The 22,487-nt window shown below is 39.6% G+C and overlaps 1 protein-coding gene across 5 annotated transcripts in view; it reads left to right on the plus strand.

The window, feature by feature from the left end:
- Positions 1-22,253, plus strand: part of ESRP1 (epithelial splicing regulatory protein 1) — a 32,317-nt gene extending 10,064 nt beyond the window's left edge. For 2 of the 5 annotated variants that reach the window (XM_030971111.1, XM_030971115.1), the window contains exons 5-14: positions 1,260-1,358; positions 1,458-1,512; positions 3,351-3,461; positions 3,548-3,680; positions 3,769-3,811; positions 5,136-5,437; positions 6,985-7,203; positions 9,134-9,332; positions 11,163-11,331; positions 21,894-22,253. In XM_030971111.1, the coding sequence (XP_030826971.1) occupies positions 1,260-1,358; positions 1,458-1,512; positions 3,351-3,461; positions 3,548-3,680; positions 3,769-3,811; positions 5,136-5,437; positions 6,985-7,203; positions 9,134-9,332; positions 11,163-11,331; positions 21,894-21,912 (1,349 nt within the window). In that variant the 3' untranslated portion in view covers positions 21,913-22,253. Of the gene's footprint in view, positions 1-1,259; positions 1,359-1,457; positions 1,513-3,350; positions 3,462-3,547; positions 3,681-3,768; positions 3,812-5,135; positions 5,438-6,984; positions 7,204-9,133; positions 9,333-11,162; positions 12,736-20,274; positions 20,366-21,893 lie in introns of those variants that run through there. The other 3 variants (XM_030971112.1, XM_030971116.1, XM_030971114.1) reach the window with 3 other exon arrangements.
- The last annotated feature ends 234 nt before the right edge of the window (positions 22,254-22,487 follow it).

Consider the following 22,487-nt stretch of genomic DNA (forward strand, 5'->3'; position numbering starts at 1 on the left):
AACAAAGCTGGTATGAGGTGTTTGTTTCTAACAGAAACTGTTCTGTTCCCTGCACTTCGTGTAGGCATCTGACAACTCAAATGTTGCTCAGCTCTAGGTGGAGAAAGCAGGTTTCCTCTTAAAAGAGGAATGCTATCTTGGACTATGAAGCAACCTTTGAACATCATAATGAGGGCTCTGGAGCATTTGAAATGTGTTTAATGTAGTCTGGCAGGCATGTGGGCAAGTAATTGGCCCCCTTGGCTGCTTTCAGTGTGTTGTGTTATTGTACCTCCATGTCAGGATGGATCTTGTTTAAGAAACTCATTTTTGTTCTGAAGTCTTGATGCAAACTGATAAAGGGAGTAAAAAGTGCAACACTTATTCCCAGATTTCCTTATTTTTGTTCTGTTCTTGATTACATTTTTTACCCTTCAGTCCTCAAAGAAAAAGAGTGAAAAAGACCTTTTTAAAAATTGCTTAATGAATAATGGAGTAGAATTGCAAATAATCTTGCAGTCCTGTGGCTTGGTGTTGGAGAGGGGCAAATATAATGGAAAACAGGAGATACCATAGTAAACTGTTTACAGTTGTCTGAAAAAAAAGTCTTTTTAAGGCCTTCCTGGGACAGGATGCTTCCTGCTCTCTCTTGGAGTCATTTCCAAAATCCTTTGGACTGAAGCTATGGGTTGTGGGGCTCTGTTTTACCTCTTGGCAAAACACATGACTGGTGACTCTAACCTGATTCTCAAAATGCTTCTGTGCAACAGCACAAAACTTGGGTTATAACTTCTAATAGGCAAGGTTTGGACAAGGTGTCACTTATGAATTTTGTTGAAGTGGTAAGATACTTGCTCTGCTTTTGGATTTACCTGGTCAAAAAGCATGTGGTATATCCCTCCATTTCTGGAGCTTTTAGTTGATTGTTTGCTGCTTCTCCTGCCCCAAATCTTCCCCTGAAGATTAAAGAGGATGTTAATTAAAGAGCACAGGGCTCCAGTCTCTTCCACATGCATCAGTGTATCTGTCAAACATACATTTTAAATACATGTCCTTATTATGGGGCCTCCTGTCCCCAGATGCTTTCCGTAGTGACCTTGCACTCCCACAGGTTGCAGTAACTAGTGGCCAAGGCAGAACAGCCAATGTATCCCAGAAGGAAGATGGATTAAATCTTCCCCTAAGAAGCAACGTACAAGGACAACATGAAAGTGTGTTGCTCTAGCAGGAAACCAATTAGAAATCTGTTTGGTGATGATTGACTTAACTCCAGCAAAAAGATTTAAATCTTGACAAGAGCAGTCCAGCATTTCCCTATGGAGCCTCTCAAGTTGAAGATATGGGGAATATTATTTTAACATTAATATCTGAACCATACAGTAAGTGATGATGATGAATGAGTTTTCTTTGTTCCTTTGGTTTTGCTGCCTGTCCTGTACATTGACAAAATAGGAAATAACTTGTGCTCTATTTCATAGATCACAGATTTTCAGATCCAGAAAGGGTGAACTACAAATTTGAAAGTGGGCCTTGGTAAGTACTTCCTCCCTCTTCTTGTTGCACGTTTCAACCCCCACCACTTTTTTAAGGTTACTGTTTAGATCAGCTGTACTTCTCTCTTCCTAATTTGCTGATAGCTGTTACCATTATATTTATTTACCTTCCCACTGCTATGGGAATTGATTAGATCCTTCAAGTGGGAAAGGGAACAGGCAATCTATGATCAGATGCAAACCTGTTTTCTTGTTAGGCTTCAGTGTTGCCTGTTAGCTGCTGAGAGTTCTGTGTTCTGCTAATAAGTGCTTGTAATGGGTACTAAGTGTGTTGTGCTATTAACAAAGAATAAGCAGTGTTTCAGAAATAACCCTATTAGTTACTAACTATTGCACTCTTCCTGCAATTTACTACACAGGTACTGCATATACAGAATTTTTTTAATAGGGAAGAAACACTTTCATAAAGATATTGTGCCAGGAATGCTGTGTTACCACTCAGTTGTTTAATCTATGGTGATTCTTATTTCCAAATATGTTTTAAACATAAAGCTTTATCTACTTTTGTTGCCTGCTTTGTTGCTTGGGTAGTTGGTTATGGGCATTTTTTTTAGTGTAACTGCCTTTTTTCTATGTGTAAATACAGATTTTTCTCAGTGGTTTTCTCAATGATTTCTCTGCAATATCACAAGCTACTAGTGTTAAACTGACCTTATTTATATTCCCATTTTACACAAACACTTCCCTCTTTCAGATTAAGGATCTGTCATAATGGTAGATGATGCTTATACTTTTGAGTCAAAAAAGTAAGAAAAAATGCAACTTTGGTAGACAGTATCCAGAGAGATTAGCTCAGAAGCTATGTTCAGCCTTGTTCTAAGCTTTTTCCTTTCCACTAACAAAATTCTGGGATGAAGTGGAAGGTTCACATTTTATTTGAGATAATGAGAAGTACAGAACTAAGAGGCAAGGGGGAACAGTTTGAGACAGACATCTACAGAAAGGCCACCTGAGAAATTAATGTGAGTAAGAAACATGACCCACCAGGTATACCACAGCCCTTTTGTATGTGAGAGTCCTCTGCTACTGAAACACTTCATCTACTTAACCAATCACTTAAGCTCTTTCGTGCAAAAAAGCTGTTCCTGTGATAACCAGAAAGGCAGGCTTGGGTAGCTGTGAGATTTTGTTGAACTTGATACTTTCAAGAAATAAGGGAACAACAAGGACTGTAATAATGACCAATTAAACCTGGCCTTCTGTGGCTAAGCTATTCCCATGCTAAACAGCCAATGTACTCTTTAGCTGTTAGTCTCTAGTAGCACAGTAATGGCCCCAACCAGCAATGTTAAGGCTTGACTCTTCAGGCCAGAGTTCTCTGTGTGCTGAGTACAGCCCTGAACAGATTTGGTCTTGGCTTGTGACTGGTTCTAATACACTGTCACAGTAGAAATAATAAGCACTAATCTCTGTTATATCTAGTTGTTCTGCTTCAATATCTACCTAGCTAGATTGGAACTGCAGGTACTTGATTTTTATACCAGTAACCCTCTTCAGATAATGGAGAAGTGCAAATGATGTCAGGAAAGGGAAATTAACTGGGAATATGATTGAAGAGATTGACAGCTCAAAGAGTAAATGTGGTAAAACATGAAAGGGGAACTTGGAAAGGGGCAACTTAACAAAGCAAACTGTCCCTTGGAGAGACTTGTACAGTGGCTTTCAATTGTTGGTGGCACTTGGGCCTCACTGCCTTGGCATTGCTATCCAGCAGATATGGAGCAGGGACAGAAGCCTGTTCCTGGAGTATGAATGACAAGCAGACAGTTTGGTGTATGGTAGATGTCTCTGCATTACCACTTCTTTCTGTGCCTGCAGCAGCAAGATGGAACTTGTGGATGACAATGCTGTTATCCGAGCAAGAGGATTGCCATGGCAGTCATCTGACCAGGACATAGCGAGGTTCTTCAAAGGTCTAAATATTGCCAAGTTAGTAGTGAAGAATTTGCTTGTACCTCTGTGGCTCTTCAGCTGCATAGGTCATGGAGTTTCATCTCTTGATTTAAATCTTGCAGAGGAGGTGCTGCACTCTGTCTCAATGCCCAAGGTAGGAGGAATGGGGAGGCTCTTGTGAGGTTCGTGAGCGAAGAGCACAGAGATCTAGCACTACAAAGGCACAAGCATCACATGGGGAATCGATACATAGAGGTGGGTGACATGGTGGGCTTTGAAATCCTCTTCTTGAAATGATTGCAAATTACATGCCAATCACATGTTCTTTTTTTTTTTCCTTTAGGTATACAAGGCAACAGGTGAAGACTTCCTTAAAATTGCAGGAGGTAATTTTTAGGGAATGAAAAGGGATGCTTTGTTCCATCAGCATCTCTAACTTTTGGCTGCAGAATGCTCCTGTTGAATGTGGAGCATTTTTGTTGTTGCATTTTTTTGTCTTTGAACAAAAAGTTGGCTGGTGTATTGATTATTATGTATTCTGCTAGCAGCAGTCCAAGATGATCCCTGATTTATCTGTCTGCCTCTCTTCCACATTCTTGCCATTTTCAAGCAGCCTGTCAATCAGGATTTGATTGGGCAAAGTGATCTTGTATATGAACTTAATTTGTTAGGTCATCTTCATGATAGTGGGAATCTAAATGCTATTGATTGCTGAAAAAATGAAACCAGAGTAGTTTTTCAAAACAAGGTAACTGCTGTTGCTGTGGAGGCTTGCATGTAAGAACAAACAGATATCACAGTGTAAATACAAGGGATTTAGGGAACTGATTTTCTTCAAATCAAATCTTTGCCTCAGACTTAATGGGGAGGGTTTAGGGGAGATACTTATTTAAGAAGAATCTTGAAATATTTGCTGATAATTGAGAGGCTGCAAAATTTGCTCTTCAAACTCTCTCCTAATCTCTTTTTCTTCCCCTTTGTCTGTAAGCATACAAAATTTGAATTAAGAGCCAATAAACTGTTTTATCTGCAATACTACTTTAAGTTCCTCTTTGCTTCCTGACTGAGATTTGGGCTGAGGTTTGTAAATGACTAACTGGAGATCTGAGGTTGAGGCTTCAGAGTGGGAGATGCTGTTAAGCTGTCAACTCCCTAGCTAACTGATAGGTTTGGAAGTAGTTGTGCCATTCAAAGGAAAGCCATTGCACAGTGCCATTCGTGAAGGATGGTGTGTCTGGTACAACCAAACTTTGCAGAATGAGAGAGCAGGAAGTGAAAGGACTGTATTAAGATATGAATTTGGTTAGCAGCTGCCTTTGAATAAGGTTGTGTCATTAGCATCATTGGTCTTCGGAAGGTACTGAAAGTAGAATTGTCAGACTTTGACAGTTCTCTTGGGATAGGATGAAATCCCTGAGCTGTTTTCAACCTGCTCTTCCAGCTTTCTTTCCCAGGACAATGATCTGGGCACTTGGTTGCCATATATTATGGCTCCAGAGCATGCCAGAGGTATTCCACAGTTAGACAAAGGGAACAATAGCGCAGGTCCTGCTCACACAAGAGATTGACAGACTGTGCTTTCCTTGAACTTTGAATGTTGCAAGTACTTCCTATTTTTCCTTCGAATAAAGATCAATCTCTTCTAAATGATGGGATAACATGATTTTTATACACTAGACTGAAGTGCTTCTGTACTTTTTCTTGTTAAAGGTACTTCCAGTGAGGTTGCACAGTTCTTGTCAAAAGAAAACCAAGTGATTGTCAGGATGCGAGGTCTTCCTTTCAATGTAACAACAGAAGAGGTGCTGACTTTCTTTGGCCAGCACTGCCCTGTAACAGGAGGAAAGGAGGGAGTCCTGTTTGTCACTTACCCTGACAGCAGGCCAACAGGAGATGCCTTTGTCTTGTTTGCTTGTGAGGAATATGCACAAAATGCACTGAAAAAGCACAAGGATTTGCTGGGGAAAAGGTACATTGAACTCTTCCGGAGCACTGCAGCAGAAGTTCAGCAGGTAGGTGCAAACCTTTCAAATGTTGGCTTTTTGTAGTCCAAACTTCTATGCTGGCAGTAGAGGAAGCAAATAATGCTGGGCCTTGACTTGAAAGCTTCTTTTACCTTTTCTCACTCTTGACTCTTGCTGGAATGAGTATTTTCTGAATTTCTCTGTGACTTTGCTCTCTTGAAATGTAAGATCTTATGGTATAGGGATGTTCTCAATCATATACAAACCTTTGGGATTTTGGCTTCCAATAGCTTTGAAAAATGTGGATGTGGGTCTTCTGCTTTACACTATATATTCTGAATTTGACTAAATCCAATGATTATCTATTCAGAAGTGTTTAGCAACAAATCTTGAGCTAAAAGGTTTATCTTTAGTCAGTGACACAAAAAGCCAAGCCTTTTGATATAGTGGTCCTCTCCAGTGTAATGTATCTGAAGAATTCTACAAGTTGTCTTTAAGGGCTGATCTCTGCCTTCTTCTACAAGCACAGGCTACCTGGCAGAGGGTGGTAGGAGTTTCACAGTGATGAGTCTGGATTAACAGGGCTTGGTGGACCATTAATTGCAGCTAAGCTGTCAGGGAAAGGAAGGAGAGCTGAGCGGACTGTTTAAGACTTCAAAAATATTTGCAGAGCTTCAGCAGAGGTAGATAACTTCTAGACATGACTCTAAAAGGTATCTGTGATGCAAATTGTAGTCACATCATTGCATCCAAGAAATTATGCGGCTCTGTTCTCCCTAATATGTAGAGATTTCAGTGCTTTGTTTAAAAGATGACATTAGTGATTAGAAGGCAGAGCCACAGTGCTCACTTGTCATTGCATTTTTCTCAAGTACTCTCATATGTTTTTGTTTAGTAAAACCTTCTGATAGCTGTATAAATGCAAATAAATATTAATCTTCCTCAGAGAGAATTCAGGAGTAGTGATTGAATATTCAGGCAACTTTTCACCAGACAGGGTTTTTGCTGTTAAAATTATTAACAAAAAATCTCAAAGTGTAAATGTCATGGGTACTGTGGCTTGGTAATGCTCCTAATGTTTCTTGAATGGACTATGGCAGGCACAGTTAGGGATGTGTGACACAGTTAGAAAAGTGCTTCTAGTTCCCAAACTCTCCTAAAGGTTTGCAGAGGAGATATTTTTGGGTAGAAGTGTCATCGTGACTCTGTAGATGGTAGAATGTTTTAGGATAGTTGCACAATAAAAATGCTGTAGATGTACAGGTTTCATGTTCTAAGATCTCTCTTGAGACTTGCATTACCTGTTCAAGTAAATTTCCCAAAACAAAACTGTTTTAAAGAAAAAAAGAACCCAAACATTTTTTAAAACAATAGCATGACTATTTATCATAGAATGACTATAGAAGTCTGCTAGATTCTGAGCTTAAACCACAACACAGTGCTTAGAAATCAGATATTTTGCAGTTAATATTTGTATCTAGCTCGTTTGTATCTTAAAATACTGCCCAGAGTGAAAACAGGTGGCATTGGGGTTGTGTTTACTCCTTCTAGGTTGAAGTAAGGAGGCTTCTGTAATCTTGTTTTGTTTTGCACAGGTGCTGAACAGGTACTCTTCCACACCTCTCATTCCTCTCCCAACACCTCCAATTCTTCCAGTATTACCTCAACAATTTGTGCCTCCCACCAACATCAGAGACTGCATACGTTTGCGTGGTCTTCCCTATGCTGCTACTATAGAGGAGATTCTGGAGTTCCTGGGAGAGTTTTCTACAGATATTCGGACCCATGGAGTTCACATGGTACTAAATCACCAGGTTGGTAGGCAAGGTGTTTCTAGCCACTCTGCCAATGCTTGTATGTGTGAATATAGTCCTGATGATGATATCCATAGGGAAGCACCTTTGGGACTAGCAGTAATTGTATTAATGTGCCTCCTGCTCTCCTCTTAAAGTGTGCTGGCAATAGATGACTTGAACCCTGCTGTGCAGACTGCTGCATTTGCTGTAGAGTGGTTTCTTTCACTGAGACAGACCCATGTGCTGAAAGCTAAGCCAGTCTTGGAGGGGTTGGTGCTCCCAGAATAGCAGCCATGATCCTGAGCTGTGGGAGGCTTGAGGTGAAGAGTCTTGCTCAACAGTGTGCATGATTCCTCTTGTACCTGGTGAGAAGTGCCATCAAAACACAAGTGTGGGCAATGTTAGCTCTCAAAGGAGTGGTTTGTCCCTGCCTTGCTGAACAATGTGCCACAAGTATATTTGAGAACAAATGTGACTGCAGCCTTCTAGAGACAGGAATTCCCATGTCAAAAGTCAGAAGGTTTCCTATGTTCTTGCTTTCTTTAAACAGTCACAGCTAAGCACCAAGATTAACAGCTCATTGATCTGTATAAAGTATCACATCTTAGCCATTGTTTTATGGAAGCAATTTCTATGAAAACCTTTTAGACAAAGGATTGTGCATTCTTGTGATCTTTATCTTTCTATTCTTGTGACTTCAGGGGGAGGAATCCTTTAACTCCATGGAGATGCTCTGAGTGGTTCAATGGAACAAGCTGATTAAAAAACTGTATAAAAATTATGGTTCCAAAATTGTTTTAGCTTAGGCTGAATGTCAATCAAAACTAATAAATACTTCCTGGACCCAAGTAGGACTTCTGTGTTTCAGGAATATGGGGATGGAGAAGAGACTGTAGTTATTTCAGTACTTGTCTATCTAAAGACGTTCCTGTGTCTGTGGAAACTTGACCTAGACAAGGCTAAAAAACTGTAACGAATGTGTAGTGCTCGGAGAGACTAAGAAAAGTGCAAATACTACTGTAAATCATTACTTGTGCTTTAGTATCAGCCCTTGACAGCACTAATGAAAGAGCCTGGATGAAGAAATTGGTGTATGCATATAACCCTAAGGGCTGTCTGCTACCTTTGCCCTGCCCAAAGCTATCAGACTTTTTTTTTTCTCCCCAAATACTGCTTTTGCCTGACTACTAGATTTTTATCTTTCTCAAAGTTCCCAGGTTTCAATCCTCTAATCATAAACGACAGTGTAAAGGATACTGATAATGTTGTTGTGTCCTTCAAAACCAGAAGGACTGGCCCAGAACTTGAGTTAGAGCCAGCTTCAGATTTCTGTCTAGTTTTGGCTACTTCAAATCAGCAGCTGCATGTGGCTAAAGTAACTCCTCCCAGTGGTATATCCCACTCAATTACACAAATAAAGATGTTTTTTTTCCTCTCTGCAAGCTCGTACCAAATGTTAGGCTAGTTAGTACTCTACTAAAGCATCTGAGCCTATGTTGGTCTTCAGAAAATAAAATTTAAAACAAATTGTTTAGCAATGAGCACTGTTATAATGAATATTAAAAATCACAGGTAATAAATGGGGACTAGATCTTCCAATTCTGCATTCATAGTAAATTTGTAAGAGCAGGTCTCAAAGCACCAAAGTACTATTGAATTACAGTCTCTCCCATAGGTGTCTTTTTTTTTTTTTAGATATAGATGTAACAAGTTACAATGTAGCTTAATCAAAACAGGTGAATAAATACAATCAAGTTATCACAAGTGGGAAAAACTTTAGAGAGGAAAGCTTAAACATGCTGATGAGTGCTCAGCTTGACTGGCTGTACTTGACTTTGGAGATTAATATATTTATGACTGAAAAGACTTATAATAGCACAAATTATTGCTATTCTGCTCCTTCATGGAACCTACAGAAACATTTCTTTTTTGTCTGCCTTGTTTGTAGGGACGTCCATCGGGAGATGCTTTCATTCAGATGAAGTCTGCAGATCGAGCTTTCCTGGCTGCACAGAAGTGTCATAAAAAGACTATGAAGGACAGATATGTTGAAGTCTTTCAATGTTCTGCTGAAGAGATGAACTTTGTATTAATGGGGGGCACTTTAAATCGAAATGGCTTGTCCCCGCCACCATGTAAGTTACCATGTAAGTTTTGCTTGGGTCTTGCCACTCTGCTCTACACTGTGTGTGGGTAGGTATTGGAGCTGCTTTGCTGACTCTTGTCCTGGTTCTTGGGTAGCATTATGAGATGGGGGTGTTAAAATAAGGCCTTTTGTCTTAAATCATCACCAGCTTGCAATCATTATTTTTCCCTTTGGTTGTAAATTATTATGACTGAAGAACTACTTTTGCTTTTCTAGTGGCAAATTTTCCCTCCCCTCCCTGAAACTTTAATTGGTTGGGGTGAGTGATGATTCTGAAAAGTAATTTCTAAGCCCTGCCTAGACCTTAAAGAACTGTTTTGTATTTTAACTGACCTGTACTTATATTTTTTTGTCATTGTGAGCATTGGTCAAGCAAGGTCAAGTAAGAGACCTTCCCTTTTCATTTCCAAAACTTAATTTGAGAAACCACAGGTAATGCTCCCCTTTGAGACTTAATTGTGTGTTCTGCCTTTTGAACTGCAGTTGACTGAACTCTTCCTTTGCTTTTTGCTGTTCATATGAAATGGAGATTGGCTTTGTGGGAGTGAAATACACATGGCTTCTGCCTCAGAGAATTGCAGAATCTGTATTTCCTTTTAAATTTTGATTGTCAGAGCTACTAGGGTGAGCACTGACTTCTACGCAAACTTTTGGGGCAAGTACTTCAGGAGCTTAAGGGCTAACTTGCTAAGCATCTGTGCCACATAAATCTGAGCCTATGGGAAAAATAATACTTTGTTTCCAAAATCATAAATGGCAAGGTAGTCAAGTAGTAGCTTTCTCTGTGTCTCTGTATGCAAGCAGTGTTTTGTTTGGCTGTAGATCTTTTAAGAAAAGTCTTCTACATGCTAGTCAGAGCTGCCAATACAGCAGCCAACTTTTTTGGGGTGGTTTCTTTTGAGTGCGAGTAGACCTTCAGCTAATCCTTGGGAGAGTTTTTTTTTCTTTCAACAAAAGTATCTTGAGCAGGGGTCAGCAGTAGGTAGTCCTGTGTGTGATGGCTGTTCCAGATGGGTTGGAATCTGAGAGTTCCTAGGACAGGTTCTTGGGCAGAGAGTCACAAACTTTTGGAAACACACAGGTCAATGTTCCCATTTCCAATTACAAATGCCTGTGATGTATTCCTCAGATAAGGCCTTTTGGCCCTGTCATTCCACATTTTACAATGCAGTGAGATGCTGGCTGTAACTCTGAATAGTAAAATTAAAGGCTTACTTTATCTAAAGCTTTTATGTTCACTTCTATGGCAATGGGGAGGAGAAGAGTTAAGCAAAGGAGGAGGGTGAACTCTCATCAGTGAGAATTCATTTAGGGCCTAATATCTTGTTGAAACAGCACAAAGTACATTTTTGGTTGTGGTTTTTTTTTTTTTAATTTAGTGGTAGCAGTTCAAGTTGCAAAACCATGCTTTTTCTCACTCTGCTCTTGATTAATTAAGGGATAAGCAGTACCAGGATGAAAGTCTTCTCTGTTCTGTTGAATGTTAAACAGGTCTTTGTCACAGACACTTACTGTGCAGAAGTCTTGTAGTTCTTGAATGCAGACTTCATTAAAATCTGAGCCTAGACAAGCAAAACTGACCTATGTATCAGAAAGGGACCCTATTCCCAGAGCAAGAGGTGATTTTTTGTGTATTTTTGACTTTTCTGTAGACTGGAAGCTGGGTGTAACACTTTGTAGTCACACTCGCATTGGTAGCTCGTATTTATTTTCTGTGGTAAACAAGGATGAGAAGATTGTGAAGGTTCCTGATGTACTGTGGAGTTGTGTGTGTATCTATTAGCTATGGAATTTTAGAAGTCCTAATCCATTTTCCATTTGCTCCCTGTAGGCCTTTCACCCCCTGCTTACTCCTTTCCGGCTCCTGCTGCAGTTGTGCCAACAGAAGCTGCTCTGTATCAGCCATCCATGCTTCTGAACCCACGAACACTCCAGCCCTCCACAGCCTACTACCCTGCTGGGGCTCAGCTCTTCATGAACTACACAGCTTATTACCCCAGGTAAAGCAGAGGAGAAACCAAGCAGCAACCAAGAAGTCTTTTTTTTTTTTTTTATTGTCCCCAGCAAATGCACAAAACTCACAAAACAACTTTGTCTGCTCTGCTAAGGACTTGTGATACCAAGAACAGCTTGTTTGGTATCTTGTTCAGGGAAACAATTTCAGGATAACTAGGGATTTTCCAAGTTTTAGGATATTGCAGGTAGCAGCGTTTGGGGAGCAGGGAGGCTGGTTAGTGTGTTTGGTTGGTTGGTTGTTTTTTTTTAACCTAGTACACACATTTAAGTGGGATAATTTTTATTATTTTTGTTTCACCTAACATTCCTCTCAAACTTACTAGTTCACTTTGTTATGGCCTCAGTGGGAAATTGACATGTACAGTACTCTTTCCCATGTCCATAAAGAAGCCCTTGGCCCCTCTTTAGAATGCGTGGACTGGGGTCTGCCTTAGCAACTTCTGAAATACTGCCTCTTTGTGTTTGTAACAAAGTAACTTTTGACCTTTACGATGAAAACTGTTTACTTCTATGACTACATATTGTATTGAATGCACATGTAAAGCATATAGAGAGGCATGTGTTCTTCCTGTCCTCATCAACACCTCTCATGAAGGGCTTTTGGTTCTTCTGGATGTATTAGCTACCTGCTACAGAACAAAATCTCTGGATATCTGTTGCCCTCTGCAGTCATGAGGCCTTGGAAGGAGCCATGTTCCCTTTAAGCCATAAACCATTTCTCTGTTAGGAAATCTGCTAAACAACTCAAGTTTTTTATCTCTGCAGCAGGGACCAAATAGCTACTTAGGAAGCTGTTAAGCAATATGAGCACTTCAATACCTGTAAGATAACAAAGGTTTTCTTATTACTTTACCTATATGTCTGTGAAATGACTGCTGTGGTTTTTTATTAAAATGTTTCCTTCATTCATGAGTTACTTTCTATAATGCCTTCAATATCTGTTTTATGGTTATGATATTACCAAACTCAGCCTTGTTAATGTAAGATTAAGAAAAATAAAATTCCAAACTTGCACTGGCAATATAAAACAAGGTTCTCAATAACAGTTCTATATTTCATGAAAACATAGTAGCAGTAATAGTCTGTGGTTACTGACACACTTCTTAAGGTAAGAATAGACTGGCCCCTGCAGGCTAAATGTCAGGCCCTAGTCATTTCTCACTGGGAGTTCCCACATGAGTCTTGTCACTGGCTGCTTGGGCTGTGGGCATGGATGTTGGTCACAGACCAATCAACCCCAAGCCCCAAAATATCCTTTTTGTGTTCTTGTCTAACTGGCAGTTGTTCACTGTTTTTAGGAAACCATTATTACATAACTTCTCTGCCAATTACAAGTGAAGAAAATAAGGAAAAATTTCTGGACTCAAGTTGGCTTTTTTGTTGTGAGATTCAGTATTTATGTATTGCTTTTCCATCCAGAATGTTTGATCTACAGACAATTTGTAGATACCCCAACTGATGTAGTGATTCTTTGTAGAGGATATTTTTGACTTGGGTTTTTTTTGGGTTTTGGTTTGGTTTTGTTTGTTTGTTTCTCTTTTATTTTGTTGTTGTTGTTTTTCTTTAACACTTACTGCTTTTCAGGCAAGTTCCTGTGCTTTGTCCAGGATGCAAAAAAATTTGAAGTGGCAATCAGAACTCTCCTAAATGTAGCTTTCTGGTTCTGGAGTTTAAGTCAAAAATTAAGTATGTGCTGCAGGAAAGAATGGGGTATCCTCTGTACTAAGTGTTCCATTTAAAAGCACATCCAGGAAAAGTAGTGTAGAGCTGGTAGGTAATGATCAGACAATGGTTCATAAATCTACCTGGTGAATATTTATGGAAATAAGGAAACTTCTTTGAGCTGCTGCCAAAAGCTTCTACAACTTGTGTTTTGCAAGGTCAAGCTGCTTTATAATGGTCCAACTCCATTTTCTGCACAGAAATCAACTTAAATGGTGGAAAGGTGGGAGATATTGATTTGGTTTTCAGTACCTATCAGATATCCTGAAACTCTCAGATTTGTCTTAATGCTCTTACAGCTTTAGTGATGAAACCAGTGGTGTAAAGAAACTGATGCCTTCTAAGCTATTAAAATAGCTTTAGTGAACTCCTAATGAAAAGGAGGGGAGAGCAAGTTATTCAGGATCTGTCAGTCTTTGATATCATTCTTCAGCTTGTAATTATGTCTGGCAACATGTTCTGACAGCAAATCAGTGGTCTTGTTCTCTGCCTAGTCCCAAGCTTTTAAGAAAGAACAATAGGATCCATGGGAAGGAGGAGGTTTTCTTTATCTAATCCTAGGTGTACTAGGTGCTGTAGGTACACTGGAAATAACTGCATTACTTGGCAACTGCTAACACATCCTATAGAAACTTTTACTGTATACAAACTTGAAAGCTATTGCTACAGGGTAAACAGTTTTAAAACAAAGTTGAATCTTATTGTATTAAGTTCTGATGCCGTTTTTATCACTTTTAAGTAGTGCCTTCAAAGCCTCAAAAGCATCTGTCAAAATCCATACATATAGTAATACATTTATGCTTTTTACTTTTAAAAAAAGTATTTCAAATAGCATAGTGGAAAGAGGAGATTCTTAATTGTAGGATTCATAGCCAAAATATGATATGGAAACTGAAACCTGGTGTAGGTTCAAACAAACTGGATAAATTCCATGGCAGGAAATTCATTGTGAGTTAGTGAATACACAGAAACCACACCTGGCTCGGGAAGTCCTTGAACTCAAAATAAGTGGAAGAGCGTTCTTGTGTTCTGACCCCTATGGTAAATTCTTGTGCTGTTGAACCAAGGTGGGTAGGTAAATTTGTTTGTTCACACCTTTGTGGGATTTGTCTTGAGAGATACAGGTACTGCCTAAGAGTGTGGGTCTGTTCCAGTGTGTTTGTCTAATAGTGGCTAAGCTGGGGTTATCTCTCTGTTGGGCCAGTGTGTACAGTTCTCTCCATTGGAGTGGTTTGAGTTAAAAGGCCTTTTTATGTGATAAAGGTATGATTCTGACACTTGCTGCACAGGGAAATACAGGGTAATGTCTTAGTGTTCTCATGTCTGCTCCTTGCTCTGGATAAGGTATGGGTGTTCTCATTATACCTTGTAGGAGTATATACATTATAACCTTGTAGAAGTATATACATATGCAACGTACATATAGCACTAATATTTATGTATGCATACATGCAGATGTATGTGTAAAAGTAAAATTACCAATCTGAGCAATAATCAAGGTTTAAAAAAAGTCTTACTTGTTCTCTGTGGTGAATCAGATTCTCCATAATGATCAGCAAGGGAAACCAGTGAGTCTTTTGTAACCTTGCTTATTGCTCAGATTCCTATTGAAGCACAATTAAGTTACAGGGAATTCAAAACTGGCAAACCTAGGAACAAGTGGGCGATACCGTTCAGAGCTGCTGCCAGCAGCTTTGTTTACATATCTCTGTGTCTGGCTAACCAGCATCACTTGACAGAACTGGGTTAGGAAACAACCATATGTGTATTTAGCCTGGGAGCTCTGTCACAGATGGAGAACAGCAGCAGCGAGAAACAAAACCTCTTTTAGTTGTACTCACAGCATCACATCAACACTCTGGACCACATCTCTTAAACTCTTGTGATTTTGTTTTTATTATTATTTTTATGCTAAGTATGTCAGCTTGGATTGCATCTGCAGTGATGGGCTCACTGAATATAAAAGATTATTGGTGGCTTTTAGTTGCTGTCCAGTAAATGGAGTTCAAATATTTTAAACTGTCTGAATTTCGGACTCTTCATTACCTGTCCTTGTTCCATTGAGCTCCTCTCCATCATGAATTTGTCAAAATAACCTTAACTCTTTAGTTAATGTCACAAATTTGTCACCAGAATGATTGTTTGGGGGGACATTTAATTATTCACGTTCAAAATAAATGTAGCTTGCCAAGGATTAGAACAGCAGGGATGCCTTTAACTACTACCATATTTCATTGGAGGAGGAGTGTATTAGCAGGAAAGACTAATTGTTGTATGCCTCCATAGGCTGTCATTATCCCTTCATTTGTAGGTTTTAATTAGTAAAACTGCCATGGCGTGTGAAAGCAGCAGAACAGTAATGCTCTGATCAACAGCTATCTGGATATCAGGACAGCAAAAATATTTAAATTAAAAAACCAAACCAAACAAACCCCACCTTTCTTCAAGGCTGGTACATCTGTTAAAATGTTGTTGCTGGTAGCAGTGTCCAAGTTTTTACTCAGCCCACCACACAAAATGCTGCCATGGAGACTGGTGGGGACTTCTTCCTTTTGCTTCCTTAATATACTCAATGACTTGATTTTCAGGTACCAGCTCTTATTGTCATCTTCTGACTGTTCCTGTGTTAACTAGTAAAACAATTGGATTTGTATGGGGGATTAATTATTACAGCAACATTGTGCAACCTTGCTGCAGAGATCAGTATGAGTATAGTTTTTCCTTTTGTCTATTTATAACACAGTTCAATGGTGGGAGAGAAGATCTGCCTGTTGTGCCTGAAGGCATGTGTGTCATCCATACAGGTGGCTTTTTAAAACACTTGCAATGATCTCAGGTTATTCATGGCACCAAGGTACATTGCTGGGTGCTTCACTTTACTCAGAAGCAGCCTTAACAGGAGTGTATTGGAAGTCCCAGCACTACCCAGGGCAGACTGCTGCAGTCTTCTGTGGCAGACCTTCTGCTTATTGTTGTTGTGCTCCCATGGCCTTATCCAGCTGGGAAGTTGATTTCAGCAGGCAGAGGGGGCAGCAGGTTAACTGGTTAAATGTGGGGAAGGTATCTGTATTGAAGGAGCTTTGTTTCCAGGGATGGGTGGAAGGAGGGTTTTTTTGAAGGAGGATGTTTCCAGGGATAGAGCTGGGTTGATCTTGGAATAAGACTTCTTGGACCTGAAAGCTTTTTGGGTTTTTTTATTACTTTTATTTTTTTATTACTCTTTTTGGTTTTTAAATTACTTTTTTTAAAAGTCTGCCTTGTGGAGTATACCATCTGTAATATTCCTCCATGATTATATAGTCACAGGGATCTAAATGTTTCTGTTTGATTAACAGGTGACCTGATGGTTTAGTGTTCCTACTTCTACTATTTGTCAAGTTATGCAGCCTTTCTTTCTTTAAGTGTGGATAAACATTCCAATCTTGGAACAGACTGTGTAAATACTTTTGCTAGTAACACATCTTGTTAGTTTTTGTGAACAAAGTACCATCTTAAAACTTTCAACTTTGGTGATTATACCACAAAATTTACTATTAACTTTTGTATGAACCACTTCTAAAAAAGCTTTATACTGAAGCTGCATTTCCTCATGGGCTGCTTTCTGGTAGTGAACACTACAGACATTATGCTTTAACACCATACACATTATGCTTGTGTATATGTGCACATTATAATCATGTCCCATACCAGCCCAAGGAGTATTTGAAAATCCCTACCAGTTTCTGAAATGATCTGCTCTTCACTGAAGTCTGGGATCATCTGTCAAATTGAGTTTTTCTGAAGGCTACTTGGTAATGTGTGTCCTTTACTTTTTCTATTCCTCCTGCTGGCTTCAGTCAGAGGATCTCACTTTGAGGTGCTGCAGAGGTGCTCTGGGTCTGCTGAGCTTCCTAGGCCTCGAAAAGGGGGGATATAACTCAATCTTGAAACACTAATTGATGAGTCTGACAAGTTCTCTTTCACTGCTAGTGCTCCTCTGAGTATTAGAGTAAGTTATATGAAGTTAGTCTTAACTTGCAATCAGGACCTGCCTTACAGTCCTGAAATTAATAGAAGCTGCTAATCAGCAGCTCGATGAAAGGATATTGTCAGTATCTGTCACAAAGCAGACAATAGTTAATATACTTCACAAACAAAAAAACTTTCAGGACTACAGATAAAAAAAGTCAAAGGAAAAATAGGGATAGAAAATCTGCAGGGAGAGAGCTGAAACCTCTAGATGGTGTCTATGCACATATTTGTTCCTATGTGCAAATAGTGCTGGGTATGTTTGTGGTTCTCTTGATGGACCTGCAAGATACTTGGCAGAGATCTAAAAAGCTGCTTGGTTATGTATGCTGACTGCTCCCAACTCACACCCACTTGTAATGTAAACCACAGCTTCCTTCTGGATATTGGTATCTGTTAAGCAAATGTATAATGGAAAAACTCATTAGCAAATCAGGAGAGACAGTGAACCTCAATGTTTCCACATAATATTTTAGTGATGAATATTTGGGATCCCCTGAGGTATATAAATGCTGCTTGAATGCCAATATCAACCTTTAGAACATGTGAAAACTTGTTCTTGCATCCAAAACTGATTTCTGAACTTAATTGTTTTATTTTGAGATTCTTTGGGGAATACAGCAACCTCAGAAATACTGATTGGAAAAAATCCAATCTGCCTGTTAATGAGATTCAAGAGGGATCAGTTCATAAGGAAAAAAGGTTTGCATTGGGAAATGCTTCATATCATATTTGATTTCAAGAACTAAATGGATATAAAAAGAGTTCAAGTTCTTGCACTGCATCATTATATAGTGATATATACCTTCTAAGAACAACTGTAGAAATTCTGTCTGGCCTGATGTAAAACCTGCAAGTATTTGTTCCTGAGGCTTGTTTGATTAGAGAATATAGGCTGGAATACTTGTCTTGCATGCCTGCCTAGACACTTTTCACTGTTTTCATGTGTCTTCTGTTGACTTCTTTTCCATCTGGAGACATGACCACTCTAAGTCACTTGCTGCTGTTCCTCTGGGAGGTTGTCACCCCTCAGACTGGGTGAACATAGAATTGGCTGGGAGCAGTCCATGTGTTATCTTCTCTTAGGGAGTCAGAGCAGGTAGCACCCTTGGCCTTTGAGAAAGGCTATGAAAGACTGGAAAAAGAATATCAACATTTCCAACATCTACAGATCGAATATTTTGGGCATAAGAAAAGATTTTTCTTTATTACTCCTGAATAAATTATATTATTGTGGCATTAATATTGCTTTAAAACAAGACAAGCCTGTCCCTTTGCGGCACTAACCTTTAAAATCTGGCAGTTGCCACTGACCACAAAAGATGCTGTGTCTAAACAGTCCATGAAACATAAGTAAATGGAAGCAAATGCTGCCTTGCTGGCAGCTGTGGGGAGCTCCATCCCCGATGTATTTGGCAGATACTGACCTGGAGCTTGCATCCAAACTGGATGGGCATATCTGCCATGGATTCATATCCTTACTGTATAGCTACATAAAAAAAAAAGGTTGGAGACAGCATGTGATGGCTATAAGTTCAAAAGCTGAGTGGTGCACTGGTGGGGAAGACTTGTTTTTGGCTTCATTAGTGTCATGAGCTGACCCTTGGGTATTATGTTTGAGAATCTGAGTAGTACAAAGGTGTATTGACTGTGGTAGTCTTTTAGGGATTTGTATGACTACTAATGTAACAGAAAAGGCATGCAGGAAATTATTAGTGGGAGGTGTTGTGATAAGTTTGTATGAAGATGGTTCTCTACAGCATAAAGTCTTACCTTCCAACAGCTGTCTTTTCTGACAATAGGCTCAAATTTGACAAAAATGATTACAAGTGTTGTCCTTGGCACCAGGCTATCTCTGCTATCTAGTGGAACCACCAGTGAAGATGTTGTCACAAAGGTACCCAGGAACACACAGTTGTGGGGATGAACAAGTATTATAAGCAGCTCCTGTGGGAACAGGAAAAGCAGCTTTCTTTCTAGGCATGGACAGCTGTTCCCTGCAGAAGCAGCAGTGTTAAACCTCAGTCAATTTCATTCACTTCCTCAAACACCTTGAAGAGGTTTCTCTGTGGGGAGGCTATAAACATCTATATATTGTGTCCAGGAATGGCTTGGCTGCTGGATTAGCTTGTTACCTGCTATGATGAAACTCTTCCCTTCCATACTCTGCTGCATAAAGATGACTCAGGGCTTTGCAGATAATGGTAACTCAGTGAGGTCAAGACTGAAAACTAGTGAGGACATATGCTTGGGGGCAAATGTGCCTATTGGACTTGGAAGCTACAGAGGCACTCAAGAGGCTGAGCTGCAATTTAGGGAGGTGCAATATAGGCTAGGACTCACTGTAGGACTCATGTGGAGGGAGAAGGACTCCACAAAGCATCTTAGGCCAGTAGCCTTTGGGCTAAACTTAGTCTTCATGAATACCAGCTTAGCTAAGGACTGAAACACCAATGTAAGGACACAAAGGGAAGACTGATAGAGCCCAGTAGAAATTTTTTCATGATATTTTCATAGTCTTGGGCTGGGAACACAGAAGTGGAAGTCATCTGAGAGCTATCTCTCTAGTGTGGTTTGGAGAGGTTATTCCAGGTCTAAGGAACAGCATTGAAATAGCAATGGACATGGTTAGGTGCTTGATGCCATGCTCAGGAGATAAAGCAAAATTATTGAGGTAGCTTTGAGCAAGTATGAGCTCTTGGAGGAGTGAGTTCTTAATTTTTTTTTATGTTCATAAAACTATTGAGTAAATAGGAGAAGCCAGTGACATCCTTCAGTATTAGCACAACTTTAGGGGTGAGTGCTCTATACAAATCTATTTAGTAGTGAGCGTGTTAACTTTTCCTTCAGAGACTTTGGGCATGTGTGGCTGTGCAGGAGGTGTTTGTCACTGGAGACATTCTCTTGAGGTCAGTCAGTTAGGGCTGCCAGATTCTGGGGACAGTGGTCTTCAACAAGATCCTGTGTGTACCCATGTGTTGTGCTGTTAGGGAAAGCTGATTACCCCAGTGTTGTTTCTGTTGTTGAATTGCTCTTAATGCCATGGTGGTGGGAGCATTATGAATGTCTAATTCTGCAGCCTGAACTTCGATATCTGCCCAGCACTTTAAGAAAGCTTAAGGTTGCATAGCCAGCTGCTGACTCTCTTCTGCACTAGTTTGGCTTCTGATTGCTTCTATCTCAACTTGTGTTTGTAGTATGCAGCAGAGGATGGACTTATACACACAAATGATGCGGCCAGGACAGTGTCCAAAGAATGGATTTGTATTTAAAGGCCCCAGCAGTTAGACTTCCTTAGTGAAGGTAAGGACAACAAACCCCAGGAGATAGGGTGTGTGGGTATCATAGTGTTTTATTCAGATAACCACTATACTCAACATAATTTGTCATTTGCTGCCCTGAGAAGGTGGCTACACTTTGCGTGTCCAGAATGTCACACTGCAATATGTAAAACCCTATGAAAGCCATAATTTAAAGGATTTTAACTACTCCAGTCATCTTAAGGGCTGCTGCTTTATATGTTTCCCAGGGCTTTGAATGCATGCTACTTTAAGCTTTAGTAGCAGTACTGAGCACCTGCAGGAAGCTCCTCAGAGACAGTTTTCTCTGTGGAGCAAAATGTGGAGATGATGTTACTCTCCTAGCAATGCACTAAAATAAGGGGTTGGTTAGACAGAATAAGCCACTTTCTTAGGTAACTACAGAATCCAATGTCTAAGTTTCACACTGATGTAAAATTGCAGCAATGAAGTAGTTTGTATAATAGCAGCTACTCTCTTGCTTTTGTGAGCTTTCTGATCAGGCCACTTCAGCCTTTCAAGTTTGGTTTACTTGATCTTCTGCATAGGAACAGTCAAAGGGTGAACTCACCCAGAAAACATTTGTGCAGAAAAATGCAAGTTGAACTGCAAGGCAGTGTATTGATGGACCCTGAGACTTATTCTGTCATAGTCTCAGAGGAAGATATAGAAATGTATTTGCAAAAAATGCTTCTGTAATCTCTAGTCTTTGAAAAAAAAAATGTTGTCAAAGAAGTGATTAGATTTTTTATGCCCCTTTCTTTCCTCTATTCCTTTTTTCAGCTTTCCCTCTGAAAAATAGCAACAAAACTGTCTGGTTTTTCTAATTCTTCTGCTTTTGACACAGACAGCTTAGCCCAGGGTATAATCTACTTTTGGTCAAAACCTTTACCTGCAACATCACCTCACTGTCATCTGCTCCAAGTGTGCTACTTTTGCATGTGTATAAGTGACCATCTCAGCTTGTTGTCTAACAAGCTGGCCTTTGGCTAGACTGATGAAGCTAAATCCTGTCCCTGCATTGACAGAGCCATAATTAGCTGCTTAGGGGGCTCCTGGCCTAAACTGTGCTACATCACTTCCCATCCATTTATTGTGTTGCCATCCAGTGACTAGATCAGGAAGCTTCCTGATCCAGCTGGAAAAAACTCATGGGGTTTGTCTTGGTTTTCAGCCAGTTTACAGCTCAGCAGTGCTAGTTGCCTGTGTTGGCCCAGAGACAGGAAAGTAGAAGTGGCTGAAACAGGCTCTGAGACATAGGAATGGCATTGCCATGTCGGACTTTATTTTAAAGCTTCACCTCCAAAGGTAAAAGGTCATGTAATCGTGAATAAATTCAGGTATACTCTTAGTGCAGCACTCTTAACTTTAGTAGAAAATGTCATTAAAACTGTATGTGTATAAGGTGAAAACTAAAGCTTTTGGTTCTTCTGTAAAGATCTTTAATTTAGGAAATCAAGAAATTAATATTTGCTTTTATCATGGTGTTCAGTGACCTGCACAACTCTTTCATGCAGATCCCTCTACCCTTTCTGATGTTTTGAACAAACACAGCAAGCCTAGATGGAGATTTTGATTATGCTTCCAGCTTTACTGCTTCTCAAGCCAGTTGTGCTCAAGAGAAAAACCACCAGAATTCTGGAAGTGACCAGATGGATCTGTTACTGTTTTAAAGTTCATGCACAATTTTCAGATATGCACACACAGACCACTAAGCCCTTCACTGAGAGCACAGGTGCTGAAATTGTGCAAATCCTTGAGGGTTTCTGCTTGATAAAGTATTAAGCTGCTCTTAAGACAAAAATTGTTCAGCCTGAACCTACAAAGTCTGATCTCTTTTGTTCTTTGATATAGCAAAAAAGTCTTTTTTACATAATTTTGTGCACAGTTTAAAATAGTTCTTTTTAATTAAAGTGTTTTACAACCTCTAATTTTGCATTTGACATTTTAATAAAAAAAATCTTTTGTATGTATTTGTCTAATCTAATGCAAAAACCACCATAAACTTTATATGCAGGCATATTTTACACAGTGCAGAAATAATTAGGAATGTAAAATGGATTATCTAAGGCAAAAAATGCTGTTACTTTGTAAAAATGTGTGGGATGTTA

Source organism: Camarhynchus parvulus, chromosome 2 (assembly GCF_901933205.1).
Source record: "Camarhynchus parvulus chromosome 2, STF_HiC, whole genome shotgun sequence".
Classification (NCBI taxonomy): domain Eukaryota; kingdom Metazoa; phylum Chordata; class Aves; order Passeriformes; family Thraupidae; genus Camarhynchus; species Camarhynchus parvulus.